Genomic DNA, 12,745 nt, shown 5'->3' with positions numbered 1-12,745 from the left:
GGGTCGGTTGACTCCTCAAAGAGGTGGTGATCCACAAGTTGAGAACCACTGTCCTTGTGGCAAGGAGTGTTTTCAAGAGAAAGTGAGAATCAGCCCAAGACAGGCATGGTGGTTCATGCCTGTGTTCGTGACACTCAGGAGGCTGAGGCAGGAGGATTGGGAATTCCAGCCCAGTCCGTTATGTAGTGAGACTTCATCTCGAACAAAACTCAGAACAAGAAACAACAAAATAAGAGTTATTATATTCTGGGTGAGACGGTACATGCCTACAACTCCTCACACTGGGGATGGTGAGGTCCGAGGTGAGTTTGAAGTCATCCTGGGCTACATGGAACATTGCAGGCCAGCCTGGGCAACCCAATGAAATACCTCCCTCTTCCCAAGAAAGTTATTCTGAAGTGTGCTCTAATTGCTATTTTAGCAAAGTTATGAAACTTGGTTCATCTTTACAACGGTTTTATTACTTGTCGACTTTTTCTGTTTTTGCGGTTTGTTTAATAAAGGAGCCCAAGGTCAACTATGATGATGAACAGTGTTGCTTTTAGAGAGGAATGTCAATGTTGTGAAGGTGCTGTGAAAAAGAACGGGGTGTTTCCAGTGTCTAGAGTTCTGTTCATTCCGCCCAATGGCAGGTGTTCATCCTGGAACTTCGATGCTACTACAATCATTAAGCCTTATATTGTGTTACACAGCATTGCTATTGGGTTACTTTATGATTCCGGGTTTGTTTCGTCATACCCAAATGCTATCCTGTCCGTTATGGCCGCTAACTTTGGACATGTGGTCGAGAGTTGTAGCAACCTACTTCATATGACCAACTGAGTTCTTCTGTAGACAACTTAGAACACTCAGAACTCAACTCCGAACAAGATTTGCACAGATATCTATTTCCCTAGTTCCCAATGTCACTATGCTTGGTAAAGATTAGCCAGATCGAACTTGTCACCCCTTACTGCTCCATTCCAAGAGGTTCGAGTGCCAAAGACCGGTTCCCTAGAATTTGCCCGTAAGGTAACTCTGGGTGTGACAGACACCCCGAAGCCGGGGTTCTCCCGTTTTTTCATTGGTCTTCGAAGAAAGCCCCGCCCCAAAGGCTTCACTCAGGACTGCAGTTGGCCGGGTGCGGCTGAGTGGCGGGTCTTGGCCACGCCCCGGCCGTCCGCTGCGCTGCCTGGGCCAGCGCCGTTTCCAGTTGAGAGATGGCGGCCGCCGCAGGTAGATCGCTCCTGCTGCTGCTCTGCTCCCGGGGCGGCGGCGGGGGCGCCAGCGGCTGCGGGGCGCTGACTGCCGGCTGCTTTCCCGGGCTGGCCGTCAGCCGCCACCGGCAGCACCAGCAGCACCGGACGGTGAGCGAGCGCGGCTCCGGGGAGGGCGGGGCGGCGTGGGGAGCCGCGGGCAGGCCGGGGCGCCCGGCGACTTCCCTCAACTCGCGGCCGCCCCGGGGTGGCGGGCCACCGAGCCGCCGTGTCCTTCAGCGCCTGCGGCGGCGGCTGGGAAGGCAGGGCGGGCTGGCGGGCGGGAGGCAGAAGAGGAGGAGGGGCGACAGCAGGGATGTTCCCGCAGGACTGGGGACGCCAGGGCGGGGAAGGCACGGGACTTGAACCTTTCTCTGACCCGCCTGTGGGCTCGGTCCCTCCCTCCGTCGTTGCTGACAGCTTTGCTCCAGTGCTTCCGAACTGAGCCCGGTGCGAGTTGTCCCCTTCTCTCCTCCGCTGGGCTGGTCGGGGCGTCCTGAGTTGCCGCGGCTGCCGGTGTGTCAGGAGAGTGGCAGTGCCACGCTGCTAGGAACTGTCCCCCGGAGAGCACCCCAGGACCCCAGGAGGCTGCTGCCTCGCCCTCTCTCGGCCCCCTAGGAATGCGCAGGAAGGGAAATCAAACTTTATCCCTCTCTGAGTCCCTGCGTGTGTGTGTTCCTGGAACCAGTTTCTTCAAGGTGGATGCTGCATTGCTTCAGGAGACAGGCACCATCCCCTTGGGTTCTTAAAGGTTCTGGTGGTCCCTTCCGAGGGTTGGCTTTCACGCTACTACACTCGTGCCCAAAGGAAGGACAGCAGGCACAAGAGAGGCAGCATGGCAAATTGTTCACAGAAGCAGAGATTTGGTGGTTCAGGTTTTATTGCCTGGCAAAGAAAAGGAATTCTGTCTGAACAGCTTAGGTTGTGTGTGTGTGTGTGTGTGTGTGTGTGTGTGTGTGTGTGTGTGTGTGTGTTTGTGTGTAGTGTAGTGTAGTGTAGTGTGGGGAGCTCGGGAGCTTGGCATGGAGTTTTTCACCTAACAAGTCAGCAGGTTCTCTTCCTTTGGACTTTCGAGGCCCATATGTCTTGGTCTCTGGCCAACTCTGAGAGAACAAGTGTAGGTTTAATTTTATAGGGTGAGCTCGTATATTGTGGCGCTGGGAGAGTCACTGTAGCCAGCCCAATAGAGAAAGACCCTTCAGCCCGTGCATCATGACCTGTCTTGTTCTGATTCCTCATTTCTGAAGAGGAAAGGACTGGAGGTTTGCAGAGAGGATACCCCTAGACCTAGGATAGCATGAGATCGTGGGAACACGCTCGGAAGAGACCCGAGGCTCTGCAAATGCAAGATAGTATTGCTATTATTAGCCGTAGTTACGGACCCGATCATCCTTCTTGTGAGAAAATTGCACTTTTTCGTATTTGGCATACTGACATTGCTTTGCTGAAGCATCTGGGTGAGAGCCGAGTTTTTCTATAGTTCAATTCTGATTTGCATGTTTCATAGCCTCCAGTTATGTTCTCTGAAAGACATAAAGGCCACCCCCAAATCTGACGGCATTTGTTCCCCCTCTGAACTATGGGAAGACTTCCCGAGTTATCTTTGATTTCCAGTGAGGCATCTTCCGATTTTTGCAATTTGTTTTTAATACTGTTTGGGTGTGGTATTCAAGTGGTGTTTAGAAATGTGTGCCTCGTGTATTTTCTCCCATGCAAATGCACCAGTCTGTGAGTGTCTTCCTTGTAGGGACACTTCATGACAATGTTCTTCTGTGCTATTCTGAGGCGGGTAAAAGTGGTGTGCTGAATTCCTAAGCTGAAAGCACAATTAAAAATGAAGTGTTATTTTTGAAGGGCAGAAGTGTTGTCATGGGGATGCTGACTTGTAAATGAACTTAGGATCCTAAGATTGGAAAGGTGGTGAACCTGATGATTTGAAGATGCCGATTTTGAATTTCTGTCCAGTTGCACCAAAGCCATTGTGCATGCATCCCTATCTGCTGTTCTGTGGTTCCTTGCATGACGTTCCATTTGAAGGATGTCTCTTAGGGATTTGACTCTTGATCTTTCAAACCTGAAATTGAGGCCCAGAAAGGAGGGAGACTTGGCCAAGAGTACACAGCTGGGAAACCTAGTCCTGACCAGATATTATGACTTCCTTTTTGTGTTTTTTTTTTATTGTATAATAAACCATAGTTGCCTTAACATATCTCTCCATCATTCACTTATAAAATTAACTGATTGTCTGCCAGGAAAAGCCTTCTATTTCAAAGCCACAGGGATAGGAATCTTTCGGTGGATCTGATTTATAGGCACATAGAGAAGGTGCATATGGAACCAACAACTTGCTCCAAACAATGTTCTTCTAAGGATCCTACCTGGCGAGACACTGGGGCTGAGTGGGGACATCCCATGCATGCAGCAGATGGCAGTCTACTTCGAACCTGGTCATAAGCCTGGCTTGTGTCACTTTTATTCAGCAGTAGTAAGTCCAGAGAATTAGAGCCAAGCGTCATAGCTAATAATAGCTCTTTTTTTCCCTCCCAGCTTGGGCCACCATTTTTATTTGTTTGTTTGTTTGTTTGTTTGAAGCAGGGTCTCGCTGTGGAGCTGAGACCGACTGAATGCCCTTTTCCTGCTTCTTCTTATTTCCCTGGTGTTGGGATTACAGGCATGTGCCATCATGCTCAACCTAGCCAAGAGTCATTGTTTTAAAACATTCCTAAAGCAAATAGAACTTTAATAAAATGGTAAATATGATCGAACAGTTATAAGCATAACTGTTCACTATTCCCCCATTAAAACATATTTCACCCTCCTCCCCAAGACACAGTGTTTGAAATCAAGTTTTTCTTTGTTGTCCAGGTAGTCCTCTAACTCCTGGCCTTAAGAGATCCTTCTGTTTTCAGTTTCCCTCCTAGCTGAGACTACTAATATGCACCCATGCAATCTGATTCTAGAGTTATCTTTCAGTGGAGTAAAGGAACATGACTTTTACGGTCTTTTTTGCACCATGCAGTATGATTTTCCTTCTTGTGTAAAGAGCCTGCTGTTGTCGTCCAACTCAAGAGCACTTACAGTGCATAGAAACTGTTTGTCGCATACCGTCCTGTGTGATTAATGAAGGTGGCTGCTGGTTCCAAAGATGCTCTTTCGAGGGGGAACTGCCTTTCACTGTGGGCTGTGCAATTCCTTTGCTAAATCAAACTGTTTCGTCTCTGGTTATGACAGCTCTAGTGTTGGCAGTTCCTGGTGGTCAGCATCTGTGCTAGGTTACAAAATTGTAAGCAGCCATTAGACTGTTACAGTTTGTGCCCCCCGCCCCTTCTCCACACATTGCAGTTTCTTGGCAGTAATACTGTTGCAACTTACCTAAGGCTACTTGGCTTGATACATAGTTCCCCTGTGGGGGCAGTATGTAGCCCAGCCTGGCCCCAAGCTACCTTTGCAGTCAGTACAAGCAGGTCTTGAACTTCTAATGTTCTGTCTGTATGGGATTATAGACCTCTATGAGAATGCTAGGCTTAAACCCTATTTCTCTGAGTTTCTCCTGGTCCAAGTCTGTCTTTCATTTGTTGGATCCGTGCACAAAAACTCTACTGTAATTAAGCCAACTCCAGCGCTGACCCCAAATGTCCCATCTATACCTACTATTAAACAGATTTTGTGGCTGAGTTTCAGCTGTGACTACCCTTATTCATTCCTCTTATGTCTAAGGTTCATTTCAGGCCAGAGACTGACACACAACTACTTTCAAGTCTAACACCGTCACTTCATAAAGTTAGTGAAACAGAAGAGTGACTTGTGAGGTTGTATTTGTGACAAATAAGAAATTAGGGATTGAGATTCCTTTAAATTGATAGGGGTTCAAGAAGGCTTAGTTTAAGGCTGGGTGGTGGTGGTGGCACATGCCTTTTAATTCCAGCACTAAGAAAGCAGAGGCTGATGGATCTCTGAGTTTGAGGCCAGGCTGGTCTACACAGCGAATTCCGGGACAGCTGGAGGTGCACAGAGAAACAAACAAAGTTTAGTTTATAGCTTAACTTTGTGATTCCTGCCTCCTAATTTTTTTCTCCCATTCTCTAATCTAAATCCTGATAGAATTTATTACCGTCAGGAGGCAGATCAACAGTGTACTCTCCACGTTTCATTGGTGGACTCCCACTCCCGATCTACTGGGGAGATAAAGTCAAGATGCGTATCTTACTTTTCTTCCCTCTTGACTCTTTAGCCTGTTGTCAAGGAACCCAAATCTGAAACATTGCTACAAGCTTGGTGATGCCAGTGATGCTTTTGATTGTATGCTACATTTCTTTATGATGGATTGGCAGTAAGAGTTGGTACCACCAAGTTAGTTCTGTTGTGGTCAGTAGCTATATGCTTCCATCAGATTCCAAATATATTGTTTTTATTCTACTGTAGTATTAGAATATTGAGGGTCGTGGATAAATTGGTTTAGAACACACTTACTTTGTTTTTAAGGAGGTGGGCATCCTTTTGTTTATCTTAAAAATCTTACTTATCTTTTGAATCCCACAAAATATTATGAGTGAACGAATTTGGATTTATTCAACAGATTCTGATTATTTGATCTTTTTAAGCCTCTGAGGACTTTATTTTATGTTCTATGAAACTTCATAGAAAAAAAAAGTTTAAATATATAATATAGCATCAAGGATGACGTAGTCAAAGACAGTACATTGACAGCCAAACCTTTTCTATTTTTTTCCTTTTGAGGTTATGCCTGCCTTCTGTTAGGTCTTCTGGAATATGATGTCATCATATGAATAACCACTGGGATTAAGGTCAAGATTATATTTTAATATTTTAGGATATCTGCTCAGCGTTTGAACCTTTGTTTTTAATTGGACTGATTAAACCAGGGCTCATGGATGTATTAGAATTATACATTATTAGAAAAATTATAGCTGTTGTATACAAATACTTCTGGAACAGAACTCTGAAGCCCCGAGAGCAGTCGTTCTCAGCCTGTGGGTCGTGACCCTGTGTATTTGTGTGTGTTGGAGGGGGTCCTTTCACAGGGACCACCTAAGACCATTGAAAAATATGGGTATATACATTACAGTTCATAACAGAGCCAAAATTGTACTTCTGATGTAGCAATGAAAATAATTTTATAGTTGGGGGTCACCACAACACGAGGAACTGTATTAAACGGTCACAGTATTAGGAAGGTTGAGAACCCCTGCACTAGAGTGTGAGACAGATGGTTTTTTCATAGTATCTGTGAAAGCAGTGGTGAGAAATCCTAAACATTCATTTCTTCTTTCTCCAGTCTAGCTCTTTTCCACTAAATTACATGGTTGTGTATTTTGGTTTTAACTGTTAGCTCTGGTTTTAAAAGGTGAATTGGAAAAAAAAAGCTAATTGGGGTAGAATTCTTAAATTCTTGAACAAGTGCTCTCTGATACAGATCAAGCTTGACAATAAATGCTTGAAAATGCCTGCCAGAGCTGGAGAGACGCTCCCGTGATTAAGAACACTCACTGCTCTGAGGGAGGACCGGAGTTGGCTCCCAGCACCCACGTCAGGTGGCTCCTCCCAGCACCCACGTCAGGTGGCTCACAACTTCTGCAACTCCAGCTCAGGACTGTCCGATGCCTCTGGCTGTCTCGGTGGACGTCTGCACTCATATGCCTGTGTCCATACATACACATTCATAATTAAAAACAATAACAGAAAGTCTTAAAAGAAAAGCTATCTTCTGCAGGTTCAAAATGAAGGTGGGAACAAACCATTTATTTCTGCACACTTTGTTCAATGCTTGCAGTGAGATGGCTGTGTAAAAATGAAGGTTGACATCAAGCAAATTCATTTTAATAACTTTAGTGAGCTGTTGGCCCATAAACTGTATACAGGCTTGAATCTTTCATAGTCATAAAAATATAACTTGGTAAATTACATCACCAACTGAACCTAACAGCTTGCTAGAGCAAGCCTGTTTCTGATGCAGTGCTGAAGTAAATGGATAACAGGCTATCACCTCTTAATATCTCTTAAAAATAATTTGACTTTTTCTAAAGGCTGTTTTTGGTGACATTAGACGTATTAATCCATAAGAATGTGTATTTACCTTCTTTGCATCATTACTAAAGTTTTCAGTTTTTGCATGTTTTCTGCTGTTTATTGTCCATTTGGTCATTTGAGGAATGCACATGACAATCTCTAGGAAGTTGGGGAGGCGGACAGCCAGCAGCTCAAAGTCCTGTCTGTTTTAATAGGTACCAAAATTCTTCAGTTATCTCGCCTTCTAAACAGGGCTGTGTCATGCTTCCTGTCTATTGTGAGTGATGTTTCAAGATATTAATGTCTGCTTTAAACTTTGATGCAGAGAAAATTAAAGTGACTGATAAATTGTCAAATAACAATAGAGCAAATGAGTTAGCTTGTGCTGTCCGACCTCTGCAGTGTAGAGAGAGCCAAGATCTGAGGGCATCTGTAATACCCTTTGATTCCCACCATTAGCCCGTGAGAGGCATTATCACCCCAGTTTTGTAGATTTGGATTTTGAGGGTGGGTTAACTTGTTTTGAAGTACCAGGAACTATTTCAGTGCCACTTTCCCTCCATCTCCAGCTGCCCCTGCCTCCTCCTCTCTAAGCAGTTGCTGCAGTTTTTCTCCTAAGAGACCTCAAGGCCTTTCCTACTGTCTCCAGGCCTCACATCTTTCCCCGTGTCCTTCAGGTCAGCTGATTGGCTGGGGTCTGAGTCAGGTGTTTGCCTCCTAGGGATCTTGATAATTTAATCTGGAATGCTAAATAGTTCCAGTAACTGTGGTAATTTTTGAGTGTTGCTTCTATACTGGATAGTTCTGTAAGGTTTCTAGTGGATTCTGTGACAAACTGCTCCACCTGCAAAGGTTAAGTTACCCAGAATCACTTGGAAGGGATGTATGGAATTTCCCTGTGGGCCTCTGCGCGAGGGAAGACAGCCTTTGGTCGCTGAAACGAGAGCGCAAACAGCGTGACTGGTTGTGCTGTTGATGTTTTCCAAATGTAGTCTTTCCTTCCTTTTTATTTTTTCTTCTGAGACAGAGTCTGTCTGTAGAGCCTTGACTCCTGGAACCACTGCGGAGACCAGGCTGGCTTCAAACTCACAGAGATCCTCCCACCTCTGCCTCCTGGGTGGGTGCTGGGATTAAAAGCATGGAACACAATGGCTGCCTTTTTTTTTTTTGGCTCATGGAGGTTGAGTGGGAGCACTGGGAGACACCTGTTGGAGCTGGGAAGGCTTCCCTGAGGTGGCCTCAGAGGAGCTAAAATACGAAGCCATCTATGCACGTGGGACTGGAAAATGTGGTTGGTGTTTCGGGGACATGGAGATGTGAGATGACCGTACCAGGGAGTTCGTTACTGTGGTAATACAGACAAGATCAGCTGCGGAGGGCAATAGAGGCGATACCAATAATAACACCTATCACTTTCACCAAGCGCTTTATATTAATTTTCTCCCTCAGTTTTTGAGTTAACCCAAGATGTGAGTATGGCTCCTTTTCTCATCTTACATATAGTGATACTAAGTTACCCCTTACGGGTTATGTGACTTGTCCGGGATCACAGCGATAGCACTTGTCTAGGGCCACACACTAGCAAAAGCAGAACCTAGCTCATCGTCCCAGAGAGCCAGGCCGCAGCCTCTGTCTTTTAACCACCTCGCTATGTGGAGAGGTCAGGCTACGACAGAGAAATGGCTTTGCGAAGGTGCTGACAGTTTATTCAGTACAGCAGTGGCCATTTGTGGACTCACACCCTCATAGAACTGTGTATTATAGAATGACTCGTGTGTGTGTGTGTGTGTGTGTGCGCGCGCGCGCGCACATGTACACGCGCGCGCATGTGCACGCGTGCATATGTGTGTTTGCTGGTATAAAGGGTAAACTGAAGAAAAAATGTATAAAACAGTAATTTTGCTTTGTATGAGGCATGCATAATTTCTTTTCTGCTTGAGAAGTACCACTAGGGTCTCCTTCAAGTTGATTTTGCAACTGAAGAAGTCTCGGTTTGAAAACAAAAAAAAAACAACCGAAACCAAAAAACACACCATTGTTTGTCAGTAGACGAGTTTCTGCAGATATAGTAGGAGAACCACTTGATCAAGTTTATGCTTCTACGTGGGTCATGCTGGCTTCAGTGTACAGGGTGGATAGAGAGGACGGGACCACAGGGGTAGAGGGCAATAAAGGGTCAACTGGTTCAGTGGGTCCAGAAGAGATGGTTGAACTAGGACATTAGCTAGAGATAGGATGCTCAGAATAGAGAGAGGCAAGTAGGGAGGAGAGTGCTTCCATACGTAGAAGTGATGGCTCCAACCGTCTCCCCAGCTCTTAGCCAGCACTGGGTTGAGGGCAGTTTAATTCAAGGTCTGACTTTATTCCTCAGGCACAACGATTATTTCTTGATCTTTGAAATTTCCCTTTCTATATGCTTATTAAATAGGCTTCGCTGTGTTCTTTTCTGTGCTTGTAATTTTGTATTAAAATATGCTGTTGTGCTTTTATTACTTCAAGCTACTTTTACATTTGTATATCAAATTAGATGCCTACCTTCTCATGTCCCTGCCTCCCCTCTCCTCCCCATAGAATTCAGGAGATTTTCCCAGCAGTCTGAGAAGGCACACACAGCATGAAGACCACTCAGGAAATCTGTGTGTTGCATGCTTCTCAAAGCTTTGAGCAGCAGTGCTTTGTATTATGCCCATCAGAGGAGGACTTTTCTCTGACTTAGTTCTTCCTGGCTTTCCATTTTTGTCGTGTGTGTTGACTCAGAGCTTTTTAATGGCCTTAAGTTTTGATTCCCTTAAGGATCTATTGAACCTTGTATGGTAATGGTCTTGTCTTTTTTTATCTTTTCCTTTAATTTTTTTCTTTGAATTGGCAGCTAAAAATCATTCCTGTGCCTGTTTAAGGGAAGCTGTTATGGGATGTTTTGGTTTGTGTACACATCGTGTGATGTTCAAATAAGTAAACATACCTATCTCCTTAAACATCTGTTTTCACATTGGGAGAACATTCAAATTCAGCGCATGGTTGTCTAGTGTCTCCGTGCATAGAATGCCATTTCTCCTGAGGTAGGCATTCTGAAGCATGAGTGTTTTTCTTAGTAAAAATTTACCCATCTACGTAAATACAGGGGATTCCTGGTTCCTCCACTGCCCCCATTGCTTGTGAACCTAAGATGAAAACAAATAGTGTGGAGCCGTTTGTGTAGAAAGCGTAGATTCTGGTCTTCTACAAATGTGGCCTCTATTCCTTCCTTCACTGTGACCGTCTTTCAGACACATTGAGGCATCTCTACGGAGGAGGCCCTGCTTGTGATGCCGTCGGTGGGACCTGGAATCTTCGGAGAAAGGATAGTTGTGCCATCAGGCTATTGCTAGTTTTCTGAGCTACTTAAATGATGGGGTGATAAATGTGTGCATGTTTGTGTGTTTTCCACTAAAAATAAAGTAATTGAAGGTGCCATGTGGTATAATAGTCAGAAGTGTGAATTCTCTTTGAACTTGTGTTTGATCTTAGACAAGATATTTAACCTCTTTAGTCTTAATGTTTTTGTCAGTTAAGTAAGAATACTCAATCAAGTGAATTGTAAGAGCTTATTTGGATTATTATTTATGTGTGTTTGCTTGTGTGTGTGTGTGTGTGTGTGATGGGCATGCATGCTGGGATAAAGGTACCACTGTATTTGGTTGCATATTTTTAAAATATTTTATTTTTATATATGTGTTTCTCTGTGTGAGTGTATGCCACCTGTGTATGAGTGCCCACGGAGGCCAGAAAATGGCATCAGACCTCCTGGAGCTGGAATACAGGTGTGAGCCTTCTGATGTGGGTGCAGGGACCCCGCTGGTCCTCTGTAAGATCAGTATGTAGTACTCACTCCTAACTGCTGAGCATCTCTCTCGCCTCATCTTTTATATTTATAACTATTCCAAGTAACCTTTGTTTCATTATGTGGCTTCATTAGAGTTGAACATCCAGGTTTCATTCTTACAGTGAGGTCAGGAGCTTGAAGTAAGACAAACAACTCTCTAGTTCTTCATCATGACAGTTTCCATAATTTCATCTGATACCTTGATCAATGATTTACCTTGTAGTCATCCCCTTAAAGAGTCATTTATGGCTGTAGTTTCATCTTTCTCCTCTGTGTTTGCCATTGGCCTCCTTCTCCTTTCCTTCTTTTTAATCCAAACTATTGAGAGAATGCCAGAAGAGGTATGGATGTGTTGGGGAGCCAAGAGTTGGGAGAAGGTCCAAGCAGTCAAAGTTGGAGTGCAGCGGTAGGATTATGCTAGTAAATTAATTCTAAATTGTGGCACGCTGGCCTGAAGCAAGATGCTTCTCCTCTCCTTTGTGTTCCGTTAGTGGAAAGTGTAGCAGGAATACCTTAGTGCGTACTTAGTTGTTCACGATATTCATGTACTGACAGCAGTCATAGCATTGGTGGGCATCTAGAAACCTGTAATGTCTTCCAGTTCCACGAGCAAAGCCAGAGTACAGTGTGGAGAGCCTAGATAGTCCATCACTTTTGTATGGATGACTCAGTGAGTTAAACAATCCCAGAGACCATTGTCTAAATCCTTTGGCTCCAGGGGAAATGCAGTTAGCTGTAGATCATCTTGTTCTCTGCCAGGACATTACAGTGATGGAATGACTTCTGATTCATGCAACAGTAGATCATCTTGAAGGAGTTTGCATTATGCTGAGGCAGGCAAGGCTTATAAAGGCTATGCAGCAGTCGTAGTCAGGTGGCGGTGGCACACACCTTTAATCCCAGCACTCCAGAGGCAGAGACAGGCAGATCTCTGTGAGTTCGAGGCCAGCCTGGTCTACACAGTGAGTAGACAGCCAGGGCTACATAGAGAAACACTGCATCGAAACAAACAAACAAGCAAACAATTGGTACAGTAGGACTGAGTGGTAGGGTGTTTGCTCAGCATGTGTGAGACCTTGAGTTCTATCTCCAGCATCACACAAAAGGAAACAGAGTGGCACAGAAGTTGCTACCTGGCCTGTGTTGGTGGGAGCTGGATTCTGCAGAAGACAGGAGGGAACTCTTTGAAGAGGCACTTTCTGCTCCACGTTCCTTCCCTCCATATATTCCTAAGGTGGCAGAGTTTTGCGGGTGTTTGTTTGGGAGTTAACCTTCTGAATCTTCATTCTGCCCCCACCATAGCAACATCTTTGCACTGTCAGGACCCTGCTAGCTGCCATGAAGCGGCCTGTGGCACATGGCCAACTGTGATAAAAATCCATTTTTAGATTTTAAAACAGAATTCGGATATCAGGATACTTTAGAGAAGTATATTTAAAGGTAGGTTGAATATGGTGGGAATAGTAAAAACCTAATGAGGATGTTAAAGCTACCAGAGTTCTCACTACTACTACTTCAACCACCACTGCTTCTCCTCCTCCTCTTCCTCCTCCTCTTCTCCTCCTCTTCTTCTCCTCTTCCTCCACTTCTTCCTCTACCTCCTCCTCCTCCTCCTCCTCCT

The 12,745-nt window shown here is 44.9% G+C and overlaps 1 protein-coding gene across 1 annotated transcript in view; it reads left to right on the top strand.

The window, feature by feature from the left end:
* Positions 1–1,199: 1,199 nt before the first annotated feature.
* Mcu (mitochondrial calcium uniporter) overlaps positions 1,200–12,745 on the top strand; it is a 151,266-nt gene continuing 139,720 nt past the window's right edge. The window contains exon 1 of the mRNA XM_026785798.1: positions 1,200–1,346. Within this exon, the coding sequence (XP_026641599.1) occupies positions 1,200–1,346 (147 nt within the window). The remainder of the gene's footprint in view (positions 1,347–12,745) is intronic.

The sequence above is a fragment of the Microtus ochrogaster genome, linkage group LG2, assembly GCF_000317375.1.
Source record: "Microtus ochrogaster isolate Prairie Vole_2 linkage group LG2, MicOch1.0, whole genome shotgun sequence".
Lineage (NCBI taxonomy): Eukaryota > Metazoa > Chordata > Mammalia > Rodentia > Cricetidae > Microtus > Microtus ochrogaster.
Note: the sequence above shows the minus strand (reverse complement) of the source record. Positions and strands in the feature narration are given on the sequence as shown.